The sequence below is a fragment of the Panthera pardus genome, unplaced genomic scaffold, assembly GCF_024362965.1.
Source record: "Panthera pardus isolate Hobbes unplaced genomic scaffold, ASM2436296v1 HiC_scaffold_13, whole genome shotgun sequence".
Classification (NCBI taxonomy): Eukaryota; Metazoa; Chordata; class Mammalia; order Carnivora; family Felidae; genus Panthera; species Panthera pardus.
Window position 1 is genome coordinate 138579390 of NW_026526688.1, and position 24986 is coordinate 138604375.

At 40.1% G+C, this 24986-nt stretch overlaps 1 protein-coding gene across 1 annotated transcript; it reads right to left on the reverse strand.

The window, feature by feature from the left end:
- Positions 1–394: 394 nt before the first annotated feature.
- Positions 395–529, reverse strand: LOC109275298 (thymosin beta-4-like). Its single transcript, XM_053900694.1, has one exon. The coding sequence runs from the start codon at positions 527–529 to the stop codon at positions 395–397; it is 135 nt and encodes a 44-aa protein (XP_053756669.1).
- Positions 530–24986: the final 24457 nt, after the last annotated feature.

Genomic DNA, 24986 nt, shown 5'->3' on the forward strand with positions numbered 1-24986 from the left:
TATTTTAAAGCTTTTTATTTGCATACTAAAAAATCGTGCATTCCAGTAATTAAAATCATTTGAAGAAAAAAATGGTATTCTGATTAAGCTGCATTTTACAGCCTGCAGGACGTCTTGGACCAGCTTGGGTTTTACTCTAGATTTCGTCCCCAACTTCCTCCTTCACCAAGCTGCAAGGTCTTTTCCTTCTCTGCCAGTCAGACAGGCAGCTGGGAGAGGCAGGGGTGGCCTTCACTGTCAGCGGTTCTGGGTTCTTTGATGTGAAAGGGGCAGCATGGTCATTTAAACTTGATCCAACCCCTTTGCATCTTACCAAGTTAAACAGCTAAAAGAAATAAAATAAGAAGACAATGCTTGTGGAATGTACAGTGCGTATCTGGCAGTGCGTGCCTCACTATGATTTGCCTGCTTGCTTCTCCTGTCCTATCATTTCTTTTGAAAGGGGTGGATTTTTCTCTTGAGACTCTGTCTTCTTCAGTTTCAATTTACCGAACTTCTCAATCTCAGCCATATTGGGTTCGCCAGACATGGTTGCAGAGGAAGCAGTGAGGTGCACTAACGAGCGAAGTCCAGTCTCCAGAGTCGTCGTGACCAAGTGCCTACGTGGGATTATTTTCCTAATATTGCAATGGAGGGATGGTGTGGAGGGCATTTTCAATCAAGCCCTCCAGGTCACATGGCCAAGAAGTGGCAGAACTAAGATTCAAAATGAGACCACCTGGCTCTTGAGCTCCCACATTATAATCACTATACTAAAGGGGTACAATGGCTCCCAGACCTGAGCAAGACTGGAGGGTTCCACGGCACATGGGGTTATTTAGCAACAGAGGTGTGGAAAAACAGAGTAACTTGGGAAGGCCACTTTGGGCACTATTCAGGGAGAGGAAGACCTACCCATAGATTCTGATTTTCATAGTCCCTTTGGTTTAAGGCTATTTCTACACGGAGGCTGGATATATCAGGTTTTCTTAACCTCATGATATTAAACATTTTAATCATGCAAATTATCTCTTGTCTTTTGAATTTTTAGTTAGCAGGCAGCTTTCTGATTATAACTTGGCTCTCCAAAAAGAACTCCTTAGAATTTGTAGTCTGTGCCACTGAGAGTATTCTAGTGTGTATGTGACAGCTCTATATTTGTCATTGTCTACTGAAGTATCAGAATTCTTATTTATACATTAGCTTCTTGAGCTATGTGATTGTGATTTTTTTTATAAGTTGAGCTTTCAAAGGTGCATTTACAAAAATCTGCTTTCCGAGTCTGAAAGACTGAGGACCAATCTCTAAATATTGGCAAATTCATCAGGTAAAGTTTTCATATGAAATCTTTTGGGCAAATAACGCATTGACCTTTTTTCATTCAGATCTTAAACTTGCTGTGGGGTTTAACTTTTTTACATAACTTCCGTAAGCATAACAATTCACTTTATCTGGTGAGTAATTGTCACACCAATTAAATACCAAATAAACCACCACGCCATTAAATTTTAGTGATGTGGTATGGTAAGAGGTTTGGAGGAGAGCTGTGGACTGAATTGTGCCCCCCCTCCCTGCCCCAATTCATATGTTGATGTCCTAACCCCCAATGTGATGGTGTTTGCAGATGGGATCTTTGGGAGGTAAATAGATGGGGTCATGAGGGTACGGTTCTCATGATGGGACTAGTGTCCTTATAAGAGGAGATACCAGAGAGCTTTCTGTCAATGTCTCTCTCTTTCTCTCTTCTCTCTTTCTCTCTCCCCATGTACACAAAGAAGTCATACAAGCACACAGAAAGACGGCAGCTGCCGACAAGCCAGGAAGAGAGCTCTCATCAGAACTAGACCATGCTGGCACCTTGATCTTGGAATTTTAGATTGCAGACTGTGAGGAAATAAATGTCTATTGTTTAAGTCACCCAGTCTATGGCATTTGGTTATGGCACTCTGAATGGACTAATACAAGGAGTCAGTGGAAAATAAGGAGGCACCCCTTCTTTGAATGAGTGAGAGATGCTTTGGCTGGGGTAGCCAGGTTCAACGAAACTAAAAGGCTATCCCAAGAAAATGAACAATCCACATAACATCATCTTAAAGAGAAGAAGTCTGAAACACTGCCTTTGTTTCTTTTAACACTGCCTTACACCTGGCTTTCCCTATTAGACTTGTTGTTTTGTTTTGTTTTGTTTTTGTTTGTTTGTTTTCTGCATGTGTTCTATTCAATAAAAGAGTGGCACTGGTATCATCAGCAGTTAGAACAATTTTAGAAAGTAAAAAATTCAACTCACTAAAAATGTTTCATTACATAGTATTCCTTTCATAGATCATTCTTTCCTTTCTGGAAAAGGATCAGGCTATAAAAGCTTGGGAATGCAGTTAGCAGGACTTTTAAATGGTGTTTGATTTTTTTTTAAAAAGCCCAAGCATCTGACCATGGTTTTTCCAAGTCAAACAGCAGTTTAAAATCTAAGAGACTTTGAAGTCAGAGGCCTGTAATGCTGTGGGCTACTTCTCTCTCTCCTGAAATAGTAAGTGAGATCAGATGAGAAAATTGGTACAGATACTGTTTGTGTTTCTCTGCATTTCTTAAGAGTCTGCCCTATAAACCTTACTTAGGTATATAATACTCTGAGCCACTTTTTTGAAATGTATAAGAAGAATGTGTAGGAGGAAAACTTATTTAACCACAGTTATTACTTTTAAATATGAAAAAGTATCATTTTCTTTTTGCTTTTCAAATAATGAATGGAAAGACCCAGAGTTTCAGAAGGCCACATAGCAAGCCACGACAAATCTTGATTTTAAATGCACAATGAAAGAGGTCTTTTGAAAGGGTACAAAAGTCTCAATAATACTAGCTATCCTTTACATGGTACTTAAAACAAACCATTCATAATCTTTGCTATGTTGCACTATTTTTTGTTATTGCAGGACACCAGATGAAGATATTTGCAATGGATGAAGAAAGTTACTCAGAGTGGTTGAGTAACTGAACAAAGCTATACTACTTATAAAAGGCTGGGTCAGGGGCACCTGGGTGGCTCAGTCGGTTGAGCGTCCGACTTTGGCTCAGGTCATGATCTCGCCGTCCATGAGTTTGAGCCCCGTGTCGGGCTCTGTGCTGACAGCTCAGAGCCTGGAGCCTGCTTCAGATTCTGTGTCCCCCTCTCTCTCTGCCCCTCCCCACTCATGCTCTGTCTGTCTCTCTCTCTCTGTCAAAAATAAATAAACATTAAAAAAATTAAAAAAAAAAGTGGCTGTGTCAGAACTCTCCAACCCCCTGACTCCATATCCACATTCTTTCCACTATTATGCCACATGACACCCATAATGATATCTGAATTTCTGGGAAGACCTGATAAATCTATCAATAATTAATGATTTATTCTGGAATAGTACAAAACTCTCATTTGTCTATTACTGAAATTCTTTACTTTTTAAAAAAGTTTGAGAGAGAGAGAGTATGAGCATGAGTCAGGGAAGGGCAGAGAGAGGGAAGGAGAGAGAGAGAGAGATAGAGAGAGAAAGAGAGAGAGAGAGAGAGAATCCCAAGCGGGATCTGCACCATCAGCATGGGGCCTGATGCAGGGCTTGAACTCACACTGTGAAATCATGACCTGAGCTGAAGTCCAGCACTTAACCAACTGAGCCATCCAGGCGCCCCTTGAAATTCTTTCAAAGCAAAGCTGATTTTAAATAAAAACTGATGGTCAGTGTGTGCAGGGAAGGAAGGAAGGCCAGAGGGACTGAGGACTGTTTTACCATCAGGTTCTAATCATGTCATGATCACCAACCATCACAGTTTTGATCTGCAGAGCTTACAGTAATCACAATAATTCACATTTGTAGAGAACTCTACTTTTTAGGTCCGATATAAATTGTTTGTAAGAAAACAAGATAACTGACTGGATCAGAAAGGAAGTCATACCATGTAAGTTAGATCAGGCTTCTCTGGTCAACCTTGATTGAACCAAAGTTTCTATAGAAGTGGGAACTTGTATGCCATGAATGGTCACCATGGAAGCAGTCAACCTGCAAAATATGGTAAATACAAAAGAAGTTTGAAATTGGGAATTGGTTCATTGTAACAATGCATGAAATACAGAGGGTGATGAATTTGAAGTAGTTATAAATACCTTGAATAGGAGGAGGATTACCTGAAAAACTAGGGGGGGAAAGCATTCATGAGCAGTTTCCTGCTCTAAAGAAGGAAGACTGTCAGTCTGCCTGAATAAATTTATCCCTGTAGAGAAGGAAGGAGACTCATTAGTTTGCCATATCTTCATGAAAATGCTCCCAGGATAATCCAACTCCCCGAGGTCTGATTCTGTATTCTCTGAGCAACCTCCTAATGGTAATTGAGTTTCTCAAATACATTTCTCTCCTGGAAAGGAAATGAGTGGACAGACTGACATGCCCATCCAATCTGCTTGACAGTGTAATTTTTCACTGTTAATTAAGACCCTGGCTCCTGCATATGATGTAGTTGGGTGATGTGAGTCAGGGCTCTTTGGGCCTGACTTCTTGTGGGAAAGTAAAAATCAACGTCCTGGGTCTGTAGAACTGATAACAGCAACCATTTACATTTATACAGTATGTACAATTTACAAAGTCTTTTGACCCATGCCATCTCCTTTATTTCTCACAGTGTCTGTGAGGTAGTTATTTTGATTTCTATTTTATTAAGATTTAGAAAGGTTGGGTGAAATTTTCAAGGCCATATAGCTAGAGGAATATGGGACACAAAGCCTTGGGTTTCTGACATTAAATCCAGAACTTCTCCACCTCCAGGGGCAGGTGAGTACATAAATGCACAGAGACTCATAAGATGGAGTTTCCAACAAGTTGCAGCTCACTGGCATCTTGAAACGACAGAACCTGGTGGATAGGGGATGGATCTTTTAAAAAAACTTACTTAGCCATCATCCCCAATCTCCTCATCACCTCCAGCCCTAGAAAACCACAAATCTACTTTCTATCTCCACAGAGTTGACTATTCTCGAAAGTCCACACAAATAGAATAATACAATATGTGGTACTTTGTGACTGCCTTCTCTTATTTAGTATGTTTTCAAGGTTCATCCATGTTGTAGCGTGTCTCAGTATTTTGTTCTTTTTTATTGCCAAATAATATTCCATTGTATGGATATACCACATTTGGTTATCCATTTATCAGTTGATGGACACTTTGGGTCATTTCCACTTCTTGACTATTGCGAATACACTGCTGGGAACGTTTGTATACAAGTATTTGTGTGAAAATCGCTTTATGTTTCTCGTGGGTATATAACGATGAGTAGAATTGCTGGATCATAGGCTAACTGTGTGTGTAACTATTTAAAAAAGAGATTACTTTTCCAAGCAGCTGCGTCAGTTGATATTATCACTAGCAATGTATGAGTGCTCTGACTTCTCCCCATCCTTACCTGCATTTGTTATGTCTGACTTTTTTTTTAATATATGAATTTTATTCTCAAATTGGTTTCCATACAACACCCAGTGCTCATCCCAAAAGGTGCCCTCCTCAATACCCATCCCCCACCCTCCCCTCCCTCCCACCCCCCATCAACCCTCAGTTTGTTCTCAGTTTTTAACAGTCTCTTATGCTTTGGTTCTCTCCCACTCTAACCTCTTTTTTTTTTTTTTTCTTCCCCTCCCCCATGGGTTTCTGTTAAGTTTCTCAGGATCCACATAAGAGTAAAACCATATGGTATCTGTCTTTCTCTGTATGGCTTATTTCACTTAGCATCACACTCTCCAGTTCCATCCACGTTGCTACAAAAGGCCATATTTCATTCTTTCTCATTGCCACGTAGTATTCCATTGTGTATATAAACCACAATTTCTTTATCCATTCATCAGTTGATGGACATTTAGGCTCTTTCCATAATTTGGCTATTGTTGAGAGTGCTGCTATAAACATTGGGGTACAAGTACCCCTATGCATCAGTACTCCTGTATCCCTTGGATGAATTCCTAGCAGTGCTATTGCTGGGTCATAGGGTAGGTCTATTTTTAATTTTCTGAGGAACCTCCACACTGCTTTCCAGAGCGGCTGCACCAATTTGCATTCCCACCAACAGTGCAAGAGGGTTCCCGTTTCTCCACATCCTCTCCAGCATCTATAGTCTCCTGATTTGTTCATTTTGGCCACTCTGACTGGCGTGAGGTGATATCTGAGTGTGGTTTTGATTTGTATTTCCCTGATAAGGAGCGACATTGAACATCTTTTCATGTGCCTGTTGGCCATCTGGATGTCTTCTTTAGAGAAGTGTCTATTCATGTTTTCTGCCCATTTCTTCACTGGGTTATTTGTTTTTCGGGTGTGGAGTTTGGTGAACTCTTTATAGATTTTGGATGCTAGCCCTTTGTGTCTGACTTTTTTGAGTATAGTCATTCTAGTGAGTATGAAATAGTGTCTCCCTGTGGTCTTGGATTACAGTTCCCTGATGACTAATGATGTTGAACCCCTTTTCATTTGTTTGTTAGTCATTTGTATATCCTCCTTGGAGAAATATCTATTCAAACCCTTTGTCCATTTTTTTAATTGGGTTATTTGTCTCTTTATTACTGAGTTGTAACAGTTCTTTATGTAATCTAAATGCAAGTCCCTTACTGATAATTATATAAAATTATGTAATTTTCAAATTGTATAAGCTGAAAAAATGTGTGTTGCCTTTCTTCCGATGACGTCCTTTAGAGCACAGAACTTTTCAATTTTGATGACATCTACTGTATCTAGTTTTCTATTTTTGTGTTTTTGTTTTTGTTTTTCTGTAGCTTATACTTTCGGGGTACAGATAAATCTTTTTGAATGACAGGATAATCTGATTAGATGATATTGTTGCTGTGAGGAGATAAAGTATAAAAGTGTCAGAGGATAAGTATTTGCTTTCATGAAATTTGCATTGTGATGAAAAGAAAAACTAAAAAGGTAGAAAACAATAAAGGAAGGATAGATTAAGGGTTGGTAAGGGATAAACATTGAAACTGAAACTTCAACAAAACAACAGCTTGTAACTAGCAATGTTTATCGTCCTTTGTCTTTGTAGTACAAACATAATATCAGCAAAGTACATCTGTAAGACAATATGCTTCATTTTTATTTTATTTTTAAATTTTTTAAATATTTATTTATTTATTTAAAAAATTTTTAATATTTATTTTTGAGAGAGAGAGAGAGAGAGATAGAGTGTGAGCTGGGGAGGGGCAGAGAGACAGGGGAACACAGAATTTGAAGCAGCCTCCGTCCAGGCTCCGAGCTGTCAGCACAGAGCCCGACGTGGGGCTCAAACTCACAAACCGTGAGATCATGACCTGAGCTGAAGTCGGATGGTCAACTGACGGAGCCACCCAGGTGCCCCTAATCTTTGTTTATTTTTGAGACAGAACAAGCGGGGGAGCAACAGAGAGAGAAGGAAACACAGGATCAGAAACAGGCTCCAGGCTCTGAGCTGTTAGCACAAGGCCTGATGTGGGGCTCAAACTCATGATCCTCGAGTTCATGACCTTAGCTGAAGTTGGATGCTCAACCGACTGAGCCACCCAGGCGCCCTGTATAAGACAATATACTTTAAATCTATTTAAAAAAAAATTTTTAGAGATGGAAATAATCATCGCTGTTTTATACACTTGTTTTCAAAACCAGTTTAGATCAAATGAGTTGTCCCTATAGATTTGTATAAGATTTAACTATTTATTTTAAACTAATTTACTTGTGTTTATATATCATTACTAAGATAACACTTTGGTTTATACATAAGTCTTAAACTTCCTCTGAAGTTTTCATTTAACATAATATAGTCTCTTTATACAAACCAAGATACCTGTAGCTTCGACATATTACACAATTCGATTTCCTTTCTGGTCTGCTGACAAGTATTTTACGAGTAGCACCTGCAATATCCAATGATCTGCTGCAAGAAATAGTGTTGATTTCATTAGAAAATAATTTGCTTTTCAAAACATTTTTTTTCATATACTCTAAGCACTCTCTAATAATATAACTTAATAATAGAGCATCAAGGATAGTTCTGGTTACAGTAAAGAAAAAATAAGTCAGTTCAGGGGGGGAAGGAAAGTGAGTGGAGAAGCTTGCTTCCCCGGGCTTTTGCATATGCATAGACAGCTATGATGTGCTGGCTACTCTGTAGTTAGCTTTGTATCTGGGTTTATGTTTATTTACTCATCAAAATTAAATTTGAAGTGCTGGTGGGCTGCAAACTCCAGGAATGCTATGGGCATAGATTTCAAACAACAAGTGTTTAATTAAAGGTCCAACTGAACTGTTATTTTGAAAAAAGAAATCTCTTTATTAAGTCATTTAAGCCTAGGTAGTATTAAGCAGACACTGTATTTAAGAGTGAAGTTTTGAGGCTAACTTTGAAATAAATTAAGTGCAGGTTAGGACTTCTTGCCTTCCCCATTTATTTTCAGTTTTTCTCTTTCAACTGATGCCAATTTTATTCTTATGCACAAATGTTTACCAGAAAGTTCATCTATGGTTGATCCTGTCTGTTAATATGAAATCCAAATCGTCCTAGCATTTGGGCCATTTTCCCAGATTTTAGGATATTTTTGTAACGAAGTGATTTTAGGGTATTTTTGGTCTCACATCCAACTGATTAATTTTTTTAAAGGTAACTTTGCTGCCAGACCCAGGCGTGCATTGTGCGAGCACACACACACTGAACAGAAAGATTCAGGTTCTTCTGTTCACTGATTTTCAGTGTTTTGTTTCGCTTCTGAAGAGCAGAAGGCAAAGCTTATGAGGCTGAAGAGGGCCATTATGCCTTCAAAAGCATCCTGCAGGCAAACTAAGCCTGATGCAAGGAAGTCAGAGCTCTCTTAGCGACCTTCACTTAAACTGGCTACTCGCTTGGGTACATAAAACACACTGACTCAAGTGCCCTGCATGATGAGTGTTTACTGCCCAGGGCCACTTTCTAGTTCTCTCCCTCACTTCTGCTTCCACTATGGAGTTGAATGGTTCCCGAGAGCAAATCATTTTCAACCTTAAGCCTATCCATGCCAGTTGCCAGTTGTTCTTATAACTAATTTAATTTAATTTAATTTAATTTAATTTAATTTATATTTATTTATGTATATCTTATTTATTATTTATAACTATTTTAATGGAATTTAATACTAGGTAAACCAAAGAAGAAAAGAGTACAAAAAGAAAAAAAAGTTTTGTTTTTATGAAAATAAAGTGAAATATTTTGGAAAAAAATCTAAAATAAAGTCACTTTGAAAAATTGCTGTGGGGCACCTGGGTGGCTCAGTCGGTTAAGCATCTGACTCTTGATTTCGGCTCAGATCATGATCTCACAGGTTCCTGAGTTCAAGCCCCATATTGGGCTGTGCTCTGACAGTTCAGTTCAGAGCCTACTTGAGGTTTTCTCTCCCCCTCTCTCTCTTCCCCTCCTTGTCCCCGCCAAAGTAAATAAATAAACTTAAAACAATTGCTATTGAATTAGTATGTAAAATGAACCATAATTTTCTTTTTAGAAAAAGGTAACAAAAAATTAAACAGAGTTATTTAACTAAAGTCTGAACTAGAAGGTGGCCTAATTGCATTCATTCATAAATTTACCCATTTATCCTATGAACATTTATTGCTTACTATGTGTGCTAGATAGCTGAGTAGTGAGGAATATCAAAACAAGTGTCACAGATCTTAAGAAAATAATGTCTAGTGGGGGGAAAGGCGCTATAAAAACACATATTTTGCAAGAAAATGTGACGACTGTATAAAGGAGTATTCTGCAAGCCTAGAAATGTTTAAGCAAACATGTGCCATCTTACGGTTGCCAAGGGACATTTAAAAATAATTTTCTCTCTTGATAATGTGAAATGTGTTATCAACATAGAACGGTTGGAAAACAGATAAAATGTAAAGAAGAAAATGAGAATCATCTCTAATGCTACTACTCAGAGAATTATTGTAGTTTTTTTGGTGAAATTTTTTCAAATCTTTCTGTCTCTATACACATACCTGCACACATATATCTGATATTATTTTCATTGTATTATATTATTTAACACTAATATTATGTAATATATATGGGCTCATACATAAATATGAGTTCTTTTTTAAAACTAAGGCTGAAAAACAAGTTTTTGTTTTTAAGTAAGTTTTAAAGGGCCACAAGTGTGGCTCAGTTGGTTAAGCGTCCAACTTCAGCCCAGGTCATGATTTCACAGTTTGTGGGTTTGAGCCCCATGTGGGGCTCTCTGCTGACAGCTCAGAACCTGTACCCTGCTTTGGATTCTGTGTCTCCCTCTCTCTCTGCCCCTCTCACTAGCACTTTGTCTCTCTCTCTCTCAAAAATAAATAAGCATTAATTTTTTTAATAAGGTTTAAAAGCAGTGACTACACAGTGTTAGATATTAAAGTATCTTTTCTGATGTTTCAAATATCTACAATGAGGATAATAAGTAAACAATAGCAGACTTACCAGAAGCCAGCCTAGGAGAAAACGAAAGAAATGGGCTGTCATGTCTTACATTCTCAGTTATAAGTACCAACTGTTTGAACCACTTGGTAGAGAGGACTGATACTTTTTCACATCAGTTGACCCTTTTGAAGTAACCTGAGCCACAATGGCATTGCAGGATACTGTAGATCGAAACCACTCACGGCATTTTAGGATTTGGGAAGGTGATTTCACTTCTACAAAACAGATAACCTCTCCTACTGAGGGAAGATACTGCGAATTCCCAAATGCCCACAGATTAGTGTCCTCCCTCTCCCTCACCTTCCCCACCCCCCCCCCCCACCCCTCCTGAGGAATGGCAGTGGGAAGAGGGGAGGGAGGCTGCTCCTGGGGCAGATTCGAGGCTGGTGAAGTGATGGTGACCGATGGCCAGTCTTCTCTCACTTTGTCTCTCAGAAAGGGGGCTCTGGCTGTGCCCACCTACAAGCGGTGTGCTACCTGAAACTCAGCCTCATGATTCTGTGGGCACAGTACCACATCTGTGAAATGACGGACGCAGAATTGCTTGAAGAAGTTTGAGGCCCTCTGTGTTTTACTCCCAGTTTGCTTTCTGGGGACCTTCCTGTCTGTGCTTCTTCATCAGTGTCAGCGTTCCATTTCCTTGGTTAACACTGCTTTCCTCCACAAGGGAGGCTCCCTGGGGCTTTGCTCGGGAGCCCTGTGCCCACAAGGAAGGCCAGGGAGGCTGCTGCTCCTTGGGCACCTGGGTGCCTGGAGCTCACCTGACGTCTGCATGTGGGGGTTTAGGATACCATGACGAATTAGTGGTTTTTACCCTTCCAATCTGTCTGTAAAAGGCCTGCTTTCAGCTTCTCTGCTCTGGACTTTGTTCTCAGGCTCCACCCTTGCCTGGAAACAGAAGCTCTAGTTCTCCTGATTTCCGGTCACACTTCATCCTGGATTGTTCTGTGATCGGAGCCAGCTTCATGGGCGTGTGATCTGTGCAGTTGCATGTGGCCGTGTGCTCAGAAGAGCCTTGCTCTTCACATAATGTTCTGCTGTTAATAAGTTTTGAGGAAGGATCCTGCACTTCCATTTTGCACAGGACCCTACAAGTTATGTAGCCTGTCTTGTCCGTGACACATGATGATGGTCCAAGGTAGCCCATTCCCATGGTCTCCCCTGACACAGTAACATGGCCTGAGACCTTTTGCAGAGGGAGGCCAGCCCAGTGTGGGGGGGGCGGGTGGTGAAGCTATGCCCCTTCTTGCCAAAATGGACACAAGTGCACCCATAGCTAGAGGGAGATCAGTGGCTCCAGCTGAGGCTGCCATCGAGACGGCAGGATTTGAGAAGTAATTCAATAAACTAATTTGAATAGAGCTGTTGGGAGCGAGGACTGACTGCATCATTTCTTCTCCCAGACAATGTTTAATTAAGAACAAGGACAGAAGTAGAGAACCAAGCAGTGCCCATCCTCTGCTTCTGCATTCTTGGCAAACCTAAAGCAGACCTAAGATGGTCTGGGGAAGATTTAAATTGAATGTGACTTTGGAGTTATGAGGCTATTGGATAAGATGAAGTTTTTACTTATTTGAGAGTGATTTATTATTTCGTAGTGACCTGGAAAGCTATGACAACTGCCCAGAATTCATCCAGGGTAGAGAAAAAACAAGTTTCAAGAGCGGGTTCAAAGACAGAGTGGCAAAAGGGAAAAAGTTGCCTTTTGTTTGCACTCTATTGAATCCAGCGTGTTTAATAGATTAGACATAAAAGCCTCATGGCCCTAAGGCCAGTGGGGGGATGAGCAAGTGAGTGGATCATGAGGGCATAAGTCATATTAAATCATGACGCCTGCTCTTTTTGTTCACGAAGCTAGCTTCCAAATCATGTAAGGACTTATATAGTCCCTACTAAGGTAATTACCAATTTTGTACCAAGCAAAGTACTTGGACTTTGCTTTAATAATCGTCACTTAACATTGGTAGAGAAACGTAGTGGAATGAGCGCTTGGTAGTTCACTCATTATATTTTCCATCCCCAAAGACTCGACCTGTGTTTTCTTTTACTCTGGTTCCTTCTACAAAGTTTCCATTTTCTTGGCTCTTAATATCCTGTGTAAAACACCCTCTCCGCCTGCCACTCTAACCACCGCCCCCCCCCCCACCCCGCCTCCCTCCTCCAGGGAGACCGAAGGCTTCTGAGAGTCTTGAGTTTGGGCAATATCACTTCCCACTCACCCTGAAAAGTGTCCCCTTTTGAGAATTAAGTGGGTGGGGAGAGAATAAGCAAAAAGTTGAAGGATGATCTCCCTCAGCGAGGATCCCAATGCCAGCCGCCTCACCTCACCACACAACCTCTGCCTGTGTAGTGATGGCCTCTTCTCCCTGGCTACTGGTTACAGACACCCCACGATGACCTAACTCCATCCAACCATGTGTGAAAGACCGAAATCCACACAAGAAAGGAGCTTTGTGAAAATTGATGCAGAAAGTGTAAAAGTACGAGGTATATGAATACCAAACCTATAATGGTCAAAATTTATTTGAACACAGAGGACATTCCCTGAGAACATACCCTGGGATAACATAGATTCACCCAACACCCAGTTAGCATCCCCTTGTCCTGGATTAGCTCTGCCCTCATTTCATTCACTTTGTCATAATAACACATTTTACATGTGTGAAAGTTTTACACATTTTCAAGTTTTGGGAGCTCATTTCTCAATATCATCAGTGGGGTTATTTGTTGATTTGTTAATTTTGTGGCCACCAAGTAAGATTCATGTATCATTGTTGTGTTTTCTCTGGCATAACGCAATTCTAAGCAATGCGTTTGAATTTAGAGATTGTTTTTTCCAGAGACCTCAAAATATGAAGGATGGAATGAACTGAAAGGGAGAAGCTTGTGCTGCTATGAACTGGGCAGCTGGGTTCTGTGCTCTGTCTGGCCCCTAACCAGCAGTGCGATCTTGGACCAGTCAAATAATCTCTTGGGATTTTTATGTCCTTACTTGTAAAATAAGAGGATTAAACTATGATCTAAGATTCTTTTACTACACTCATTTCATTACCATGGCTGTGTGCTTTTTTCCCTATTTGAATGCATAACTTGATATATGAATTCAAAGTTCACATTTTATGGCATTGGTTGCAACAGAATACAATGTTTCCTCAGTTGATTCTAGTCTTTCCCGTAACTCTTTCCTCTTGGAGCAACATCCAACGTGGTTTATAGGATTGTTAATGAATTTATACGGTAATGGATGGTTTAAACTCATTCCTATCCTGATGTTTATATTATGCTTACATCATCAACTTTCAAACTGTTTTATGGATGTCTGCACAAAAAAGAGTTAACACAGCAAGCCTGACTACTGTCCTATGAATGGTTTGGTTGGCCTCTGAGAACTTGCCTTTGGGGAGGGTTCCGGCCATCCTGACTGGTAAGAGTAGCTCACTGTGTTTAAATTGTTTCTATAAACAATTTGGTTGACATTGATGCCTAGTATTTCTTCTGGAAAGTCTGGAATCTTGGCAGCACGAGACAGAGGATGCCTGTGTAACTATCTGCCAGCAAAATTCCTGGACACTGAGTCTCTACTGAGCTTTCCAGGTAGACATCTCACACGTGTTGCTGGGTGACTCCCCTGGGAGAGGACTCTTGAGAACCTGCTCCTGGCTTCCTTCAGGTTCTGCTCCATGTGCCTTTTACTTTTGTTGATTTTGTTTTGTATCATTTAGCCATAATAATGAATTATAACTGTGAGTATGTCTATGTGCTGATCCTGAGGGATCATCGAACCTGAGGATGGTCCTGGGAACCCTCACCCTCGGATCCTTGATTCATTTTCCCTCTATCACTTCAGGGACTGGTTCATTTCAGAGCCGTTTCTGGTAGGAGCACTTCTGGTAGGAACAGTTTCCAGCCCTGGATAGACTAAATGAATGAGTTGGCCCCTGTAATTGACCCGGGATGTAGGAATCCTGTTGTCTTTTTATCCAAGAGGTCTCATGAAGATGAATATTACAGGAAAGTGGTTTTCAAACTTACTTCCTCAGTCATGGAATCCTTTGTGTAGAGGCAGAACTTATGGGAAAGGCAATGTGTAAAACATTTCAAAGTAAAGGCTGCTCTGCCTGTGGGAAGCTCTCAGAGCTTTGCCTACTCGGCATTCTACCCTCTTCCTGACATCAAGCTAGAAACTATGACTTGTAGTTTCCTTTTTTCTTTTTTTAAATCTATACCATAACTATGAGCATTCTACATGTTTATTGCCTTGCAGAGGGAGGGAGAGAGATGGTGATGTACTTTTATTATTCACCAGTCAACTTGTAAATGACATAAATGGAATGACGATATTAGGTTATGACAACATCGTGTTTATGCTTTTAATCACCAAGCCTTACAGGAGTGCTGAGGGAGTCATAGATGCTACAGTGAGAGGCACAGCTGAAATCCCACTTCTGTACCTGTTTTCCTGCACTACATCAAAGAGAGTAGGGAGCCGTTTTCAAAATGCCTATCACGAGCACACTATATTATTTCATTTAATTCTTAAAAAAAAATGTATAAAACTCTTCGTTTTATACACCAGGAAGCAAATTCTCACATTGTTGGCAGAGTTGAATCTACCCTTGACTCTTTTTGCCATAGCACATTTCATCCCCGGTTGTCAGCCTGTCGGATCATGTACTGTTTGACCTAACAGTCCCGCTCACTAACCTCATGTACTGTGTTCCTTTCTCTTGTGGCTGCTGAAGTCCTTTTATCGGAATGAAGAGTGACTGGAAGGCCTTACTTCTGGATGCCTGGTGAAATAGACAGGGGGATTAGGAGAGAGGCATATGGTCATACCTCCTCAGAGAGGCAACGTTGAAATCTGGATAAGCATGTAGCCAAAAATACCCTCACTGGTCCGTCAGTCCTTGCTAAACTGGGTGCACAGGAAATGTGCTTTAATTACCACTGGCCATAGCTCTCTGAAAGATACTTTGCTGTTTGTGACTGCTTCCTGGTCAGCCAACTGCCTTTATTTAAAAAGGAAAGCTGTGTTCCTGATAGCTGCTTGTCAGCCTGAGTTTCCTAATTGTCTCCAGTTTCTCTCTTCCTTGAAGTTGTGCTTCAGTGAATCCATATAGCATTTCCTTTTCCCTCCCAGCTTGTGATTATCCCACTTCAGCCTGCCATACACCAGCTGTCTGGGATGCAGCTGTCACCCTCCAGTGCACGTGAACGGTCCAGCAGAACGACATTACTGTGTGCCCTGGCTTCGCTCCAAGACTGTGTGAGGACATCAGCCCCCTTGGATGTTGGAGAATTGAAGAATGAAGGAGGTTAGGACAAAATTCATGGTTGTAAACACCCAATCCATCAGCGAGGTGTGGTCATAGCAGGTGATGCGTATTTGAACTGGAGGGGTAACTTGCATCCTTATTTTTCTTTATTCACTCCCCCAGGGCTTAAAGACAGCAGTGAGATAGGACATGCTTCTCAACACTAGCTACGAAGAGTGCTGGTATTAGGGGAATTCAGCTCTGGATAAGAGGTGAGAGAGACACTGCAAAACCAGCCAGCATGGCAGGAAGGATGCAGTTGTAGGCAACAGAGAGAAGTGCACCATTCATTGGCATAGACCAAAACTAAGCAGAAGCAAAAGGATTTAGTTTGGGTTCATTTGGGCTTGGGGAGGTGTGTGGAGAGATTATTAAAAGAATTACACATCTAGGTCCTATTGTACATTTAAACCTTACCATTTATGAGGTATGTATCATCAACTTTTCTTTCTTTCTTTCTTTCTTTCTTTCTTTCTTTCTTTCTTTCTTTCTTTCTTTCTTTCTTTCTTTCTTACAGATGAGTAAGTCATAGCTCTGGAGAGTTTAAGAAATTTGCCTGAGATAATATGATTAGCACCAGCATCATTAGAGGCAGGATATGAACCTGGTTCAGCTGAAGTGCAAGTCAGTACCTATCAACTATGACACACTGATCAAAACCAGGGCAGCAATATCAAGGTGAAATTACAAAACTGAATTCTTTATCTTCTCCCCCGAATGAGCCCTCCTTTATTCATTCCGTATCTTGGTTAATGACACCATGATTCATGAGCTTGCTGAGTCTAAAACCCACCTTTAAGCATCCTGTAACACATTTTTGCATATTTTTCTCCTCGATCACTGTAACCGGGCATCCCTAGATTGTAGGGACTGTGCTCCACACATTTGTATATCCTAGTGCCTAGCACATGGCTGTCACATAGTCGGTACTTTAAATGAATAATAGAACGAATAAATGAAAACCAGAATATCGTGGCGGTTCCATAGTGTAATGGTTAGCACTCTAAACTCTGAAAACCAGAATATCAATGAAAATGTGTTTCTTTTTATTTGTAATTTTCTCCCCTTTTAGAACTAATTGATGGAGAATTTTTCACTCAGGAGTATCTGTTATGGTGGTCATGGTCTTTTGTGGCAGTTTACAGGATGTGCAGGAGGGAAATGACAAATGCACAATATGTGTATGGTTTTAATAGTCACTAATTAAGCACTTTGGATGGGCATAAGCCACTGGATATTATTAAAGAAAATTGCTTCTCCAAGATACTTAAAGAAGCATTTGATTATAAGGGCACCTGGGTGGCTCAGTTGGTTAAGCGTCCGACTTCGGCTCAGGTCATGATCTCATGGTTCATGGGTTCGAGCCCTGCGTCGAGACTCTGTGCCGACAGCTCAGAGCCTGGAGCCTGCTTCGGATTCTGTGTCTCCCTCTCTCTCTGTTCCTCCCCTGCTCTCACTCTGTCTCTCTCTCACTCTCTCAAAACTCAATAAAGATTTTAAAAAATTAAAAAAAAGAGAAGCATTTGATTATGGAAAGCTGCTTTGGGCATTAAAACAGGATGCCAAAATTCATACTGAACATGAACTTTTTAAAAAAATTTATTTTATTTTTTTTTGCCTGACATAGATGCTGGGTAAATGTGCATCCTGGCTTATTTCCCTTCATCTGTACATAGTTTAGCGAAAATCAACAGGCAAGTTTAGAGCTGTGTGGCTGATCAGTTCCACTGTTGGATCGCAGTGCCATACCCGAGTCCTGTGTATTTGTTTCTCACCATTCCACAAGCCTGGGAATAACTATGGGCACATCTCTTGCATTTTTCCAAGCAGTCGTTTGAGAAGACCACTTTTCTGATTAACAGGAAGTCCAGAATCCCTCTCTGAATGCCTTCTCCACCCCATTAAATTGTCCAGCAATCATGAGGGTTCAACTAATTTGGGGAGAAGAGCTGGGATTAACCGTGCTTCCAAAAGCCGAGTACAAGGAAAATCAGAAAAGTGGATGAATTCACTTTTGCCATGGTTCTTGGCTGATGCAGTTCAATGTCAGATGGTTGGTGAGTGGCTTGCTATCTGTCCAGGACCCACTGGTACCATCTGCTTAGAATCCTAGGCTAGAGCTCTTTCAGTTTATACACACGTGGCCAGTGGCTGTTACTCAAAGCACAGCCACGGGCTGAGCTGCAGAGCACTTTCTGGCTTCAGTTACCTCTATGTTGGTACCAGTCCTCTCCCCAGTTTCTCTTAGGAATTTCTTTACACTCTTGTGTGGAGTGAAGGCCATTAAAATGAACTGCGCTTGAACAATGTAGAGTCTCTGATGATATTTGCTGCCAGTAAACTCTAGTTGAAGCCACTCAGCCCACTGGTTTCTCTAGCTTACGCATTCAGATAACTACAGGTTCAGTCTTCCTCCCTCCTCACCCCCAAATCCGTAGGCTTATTAAGCAAATAAATTCCACTTTTTCCCCAAAAATCAGTTATGCTTTTCAGAATATTTTGAGGAGGAGCTTATGCTGCTCCCTTCTCCCAGAGCAGTGGGTGTTTCACAACGAGAAGGCCAACTCCAGCGCTATAAATAAATATGTATTTAAAAAATCATTCTGGGGTGCCTGGCTCAGTCGGTTAAGTGTCTGACTTTTGGTTTCAGCTTAGGTCAGATCCAGGATCATGGGATCGAGCCCAAACAAGGCCATTTGGATTTAAATATAGAAAAGAGGGTTTCTCTCTTTCTCTCTCTCTGTCTCTCTCTCTCTCTCTCCCTCTGCCTCTCCTCTGCTTGTATGCACACTCTCTCTCTTTCTCTAAAAAAAAATCATTATATTTTCCTCCCTATCTCTCTTTATCATGTATAACCTCATAGAAACAATTCTCCATTACTCACAGTGGGGAAAATCACTAGAAGCATCCATCAGCACCACTGTTCTTCACAACCGATTCTATCACCAGCATCATTTGCCATAGAAGGAATGGCGCCAGGTGTGTGAGGATGGGCTGATCCATGTTCTTATGATTAAAGAAGCCTGTTAAACTGATTAAACTTCAGGTCTACTGTTGATGAGCTGAGCATCCCTGAGAAGAAAATCTCTTAGACATTTGTATGTGGTAAGAATTACATTTCTCCTCAATTGATTATTGTTTATCTTGTGGATATTATGAATGTAAAGTTTGGCTGTATCCTCCTTGGCTTGAAAATTCAGAAATGAATGGATAGGACTTTATGGTATGTCTGTATTTCTTCTATTATATCCTCTGATTTACAAGGAATAGTTTACCTATACCTAGCAAATTGACTCTGCTTTCTTTATTCTGTTGAGTGGACACATTTCCTTAATGTAACTTTAAACCTCTAAACATATTTGAATAGAGATTATGTTAAAAAAAACTCAGGATGGGTTTGTAGTATCTTCTCCCTACACAAGGGCAATTATTAGTACTGTCTAGTTCAGATGCACTTCCAAAAATTAATCAGTGTCATTTATAACCTGTGCTGAATTTTATTATACAGTATGATAATATACCTTAATGGACAAAATCCCATTGACAAGATAATAAACTTTTGTTTTCTTACATCTCAGAGGGAAACAAACAAGGCCATTTGGATTTAAATATAGAAATACATTTTGCATCCACTAAAGAATATATTTTTAGCCTATTTAAAATATATTCATGTATTCATGAGAAGATGACACCTCATATGTAATGAAGTTCATTTGCTTATGCATTTCCTAGAACTGGTCATGAAGTCATGTCTATGTACGGACAAAATTAAGAACCATGGTATTCTATCTGCAACTACTTAGGCAATGTTAAATAAAGAACTGAGAAAGTGCCCAGATAATTCAATACAAATTTCCCTTCCGATACATATACTAAACTCTGGTTAGCTCATTTGGTTAGAATATGGCTTATTTAATGTCAAAACCAGGCTCAATCACTTCAAGCAAGGGCCAGATAATTGTATGAAAAGAAACATTTGATGCTTCAGCCACAGGCTGTATGCCCAAAGCCAACAAGCAATCTCCCAAATACGTGCTCCGAATCTGGAATGAGAAAAGCAGGCTCGGATTTCCCTGGCATGGGCCTGTGTTAACCGGATCATATCTGAAGGACAGGATGTTGCCTATGCTGATCATTGAAGTGCACACCCAAGAACCAGGGTTTGCTTATACTACATCTAAACTTTATTCTGTTTCCTGAGGGGTTCATCTCACCAGCCTAATCGTGTCTCCTATTCTTTCTCTTAGGTGCATTATTGGTCGTTCCCAACTTTGTGCCATACAAAAATGCAATAAGTAGATCTCTTCTATCTTCCCTTTTGTCAGATGGCCAAACAGCCCAGGGCCAAGTAGAAATCCGTAGGCCTGGCACTAGGGATCTCCCTCTGGGTTGACTGGGCACTTTCCCCTTAGCTATAAACCGTCCTGTCTCCATCTCCTTTGCAAACATATCTTGCATGGAAAGAACACATTGAAGCCTTCTCCCATTCCCCACTGCCCCCACTCCAGGCTGAACTGCTATCACACGTAGCGTTTCTCCTTACTATAGCTCTTGCCACTTCATTTTTCACTATGTTTCTAGAAGAGGAAATTCTCTAAAACAGTGTGTTTGTGGAGGGTCTTCTACACGGGGATTGGAGTCCCCAGTGGAATATAGACCTCAATCTGGTCACAGTGAACAATGTAAACACATCAACCACCAGAGAAACAGGGCACATATTAGCCCTGTTAATTGCATCTCTGGGTTTTCCAAAGGAAACTTTACAGAGGATGGTTATTTCCCTGACGACGGAGGGCTGGTCAGGGGGATTGTATTCCAACAGCCTAAAAAGGCTGAGGTGAGAATCCCAATGGTATTTCCATATGTTAGTACTATAATCATAACTAATTATGATCATAATTAAAACTTCATTGAGCACGTATCCTATGTGCCAAGCACCATACCAGGCACTTTATATACATCATTGTATCCCTCCGTGGACTCAGAAAGGAAATATTAGAGGTCAGGGTAGTATGGACAAGGTGAACTATAGGAACTTTTGTGAACTTTTATAACTTCCTCGTGTGCTCATCTGATTTCTGTTTACCTTTGCAATAGACTTAATTCTTTAACATGGTAGGGTTTTTTTGTTTTTGTTTTTGTATCGTTTTTGTTTGTTAGCTTGCTTGCTTGCTTGCATTTTGTGTTTAGGGGACACAGAAAGGTGTAGGAAGCCTTCCGTTTGCTGCAGAGCCCATTTTGTGGAGCAGAATGCGGGGTTGGGGAAAAGAGTGGCAACGAGAGAATCCCGGAGGCAGAGGTCTGCTGGAAGATGTGTGAAAACTGGCTGTGGGGATGGGAAAAGTCCTGGGGTGGTGCGTTCCAGCCCTCCTGGTGTAAGTTTTCCCACCACGGCCAATATCAATATACCAGCATGATGTCCCTGGACATGGGGAACTGGGAAGAGATGCATGCACGTGTCTTCTGTGAGCTGGCTGTGAGCCAGCTTCTGCACAACCCCACGAAGAAAAGTTCCAGGAACTCCCTTGGGTCCATTTAATGTCCCTGACTTAGCTTTGAGCTTCTAAAGCTAAGCAGTGAATATTCATTTTTATGTCCTCAACTTCTAACACAGCATCTGACACATAGCGTGCTTGTGGGCTGTATGGGAGACGGGAGCCCAGATTTTGAGTTTGGCCTCTATAGTCGATTGAGTGCTTGACCTTGAGGATGTCACAATCCCTCTAAGCCTCGTTTTCTTCACTTGAAATATTGGAATTTAAGGCGGTTCTTCTCTCCCGCCATTTTGGGCTCTGAGATGCTGTGAAAAACACTATTACTTTTCTTCAGTCAAGATACGTGTTTATAGTTTTCCCCTGATTTCTCATATATTTTGTAAACTTAATTTAATGGAAGTTATTCTTTGTGAATTCATGTGGGCTCTTATAAATGCTTCCTTTTTAAAGAATTTAAAAGACAGTGGTAAATTGATCAGGTAAGAATTTATAGAATTTATACAGCTTCACTGTACAAAAGCAGAACGTTAGTTTTTGAAAACCAAGTTTCACTTCCTTTTTTGAATCCCCATTCTGCTCTCTAGGAGAAGATATAAAATCAAGGAAAAGGTATACATATAAAATCAAAATCAAAGAAAACCCCACTGAATTCTGCAATTTCTCACGCAATTCATGACATTTCCCCCTATCTGGGTACATGGAAGTTTGTGGCCTATTATTTTTACCTCTGCAGAGGGAGGATCATTCAGAATTCATAGAGGCAGCATAAATTTGCTCCAAAGGCTGTTTACAAACACATATTGGAACGGAGCAGGTTATCCTGAAATAATCAAGTTAGCAACTCATGTGGTCTCTCCAAGAGCTGTTGGGCCTTGGGCTTATCTCAGGCTGAAATTGACTATCTCCAACCATGTGGACCAATGAGGGTGCTACTGGGGAGTGCAGTGTTTATCCTTTGCCCCCGAGGATCTTCTGAGATGATGGATATGTGGAGCAGGAGGCTCACGTAGGAAGTCAGCAGATAGAGCAAACTCAAAATATAATCGCTCCCTCCCTAAAAGAAAGGAGACAACGTAGCCATTTTTAAAGGCCCTCTAGGGCTTGGAATCAACCTAAAGAAGGAATGGGAAACAAACAAACAAACCCTGAGAGAGGGTTAAACTCAAGGGTTTAACCCTTCTTGAGTTGTAAACCTGAACGATTGAGAAGATAGCTGAGTTTCATGGAGTTTAACTTAGAAATGAATAGATTGTTTTCTTTATGAGCTAGAATTATGGCTGGTAGCCAGAAATCAAATTTTTATTATTGAGCTATGAATTGTTAAATTCCTACTTAATAGAATAATAGTCTATTTTCGCATTTTGTTAGAAATTGACGTCAAGATCCTCAGTCTTATGTTTTTCAAATACATCTATCTTCTCTTTTTTGGAGTGGACATCTTTTCCACTTTTAGATTCTCAGCATCTCTGTTTTCTGTAATTATGCAAAAATGAGCAATGTTCACATTTGCAAATCCTCTCAGTACTTTGGGAAGGAATTCATCTCTGTCTGGAGATTTTTGTTTATTTAAAGCCACTAAAAGCTTTATTTCCAACTGCTTTCCACTTATGCTGGGTTTCCATTCCCTTGCCATCATGTTTGTTCAAGCCTTTTTAGCTTGAGGATGACTGCTCTTTGTGGATTATGATAGCTTTATACTGAATAGATAGATAACCCTTATTTACTGTTAGCATCAGTTGTGGTTGATAAATGAAGGGTTGTGCTATAATTAATGCAGCCCTTTAGATCATATAATCCAAGTGAAGTGGAGACTTAATATAAATATGCAAATGAAGTTAGCCAAGAACACTTTTTAATTGATCTAGATAAAGTAGTTTTGCAGCTTAAATAATTTGGATACTCTAAGTGCCCAAGTTAGTTCCTTTACAGACCAGTGTAGATCAAGTTCCCCCTGAGAGATATACCGGTCAAGATAGAAGTCCTCTCGTGTCTGGAATACACTTGACAATGCAGGATGTACAATTATCGCCTCCCATGCTGTTGACAGGAACTGATGAAATGGAATTTTCAGAGTTTGTTTGCTTGTAGGAAATACACCTGTAGTCATTCTACAAATAGGGAGAAAGCCTGTGTGTGAGGTCATGTGTTTTAGTTCTCTCAACTGTCAATACTAAAAATAGATTGCAATCAGGCATGTTAAAGAATAAGTTATCTTTCTATTCTCTTTTTAGAATGTTATTTTTAAAAATCATTGTCATGTAAAGATATGATACAGGAGCATGCAACCAAAAGCTATTACAGAGCTATGTTAGTTATTTCATAAAAATATTTCTGTTATTCTGGATTTTTGGATGTTGAAGGTAATTTTCAGCTTAAAATTTGTAATTTATGGTGATCTGTTTTCTCATTCTGAACAAATATTCACTTTGGTACCTAATTTTAGATCTGTAATCTTTCATTTTTTTTTGCTTAAAAATATCTCCCACAAAACCAAGATCTCTCCTCACAAGGTACCATATTTCCAACTGATATTTTCCTTATTATTCCCACAAAAGAACACATTTCAATCATTATCTATTGAGAAGTTGTGATGTACAGAAGCGTTTCATAGCTATGGTTTTACCTGGGGAAATTTGCTCAGCCTCCCTGAGCTGAAGATTCTTTATCTCTAAAGGAAAAATAACAGGTTGGCTCACAGCTTCACTTTCTGGACCCAGTAAAGTTAAACGATGCACATGGAGGTATGTTTTAAACTATCGAGAACAATTTAGATAGTTGGCCTGACATGCAGGCTTTGAATAGACCACCCTCTGTTTTATTTTGGCCCCATCTTACTCATGATGTGTCTTTGGGCCTATTTCTTTCTTCAGCTATAAAATGGTGGGGGGTATGTACCCAATTCATTACATGGGTAACTGCTATTTTTATTATTGATTTATACTGTTATTCATTATCAAGATTTATGCTAAATAATGTCTCTAAATAACTATGGGAAGGTGCACCTGGGTGGCTCAGTCAGTAAAGCATCCAATTCTTGGTTTTGACTCAGGACATGATCCCAGGGTCGTGGGATCGAGCCTTGTGTTGGGCTTTGCACTGAGTGTGGAGCCTGCTTGTGATTCTCTCTCTCCCTCTGCCCTTATCCCCTGCTCATGACATCTCCTTTTCTCTCTAAAACAACAACAAAACGATGGGGAATTACAGAGACTTTTTAAAATTAGCTTTTGCTTTTAATTAAAAGGTACTAATTATTATTTTTGTATTTTCATTTGCACGAGATTTATTTTGCAGCCATGAGTACTATGCTGGCATTTAGTTTTGTAATTGATAGCATTTTGATTTTTTAGCTTAAGTAGTATGAATAAAAAATACAGCATATAGCAAAGTCTTAAGTACTGTGTCACATAACTAATACTGTGAAGAAATGTCAGCTCAAAGATACAATAGCAGGAACTATTAAATGTCTAGGACCTTGTAGGCATCACAAGATGCTGTGCATGATTTGATAAGACAAAATAATAAAATATTTTTCTTTTCTTCCAGGTTTTAAAAAATATTATTATTTTTTTTCTTTTCGACATCTATTTATTTCAAAAGAATAGAATTTAAGAGTAATCTTTCGAGGGGCGCCTGGGTTGCTTAGTAGTTTAAGTGTCTGACTCTTGATTTTGGTTCAGGTCGTGACCTCATGGTTGTAAGATCAAGCCCCATGTTGCGCTCTGTGCTGGCATAGAGACT

Coding starts and splice junctions, on each gene's coding strand:
- LOC109275298 (XM_053900694.1), bottom strand. CDS start 529: ATGTCTGGCGAACCCAATATGGCTGAGATTGAGAAGTTCGGTAAATTG.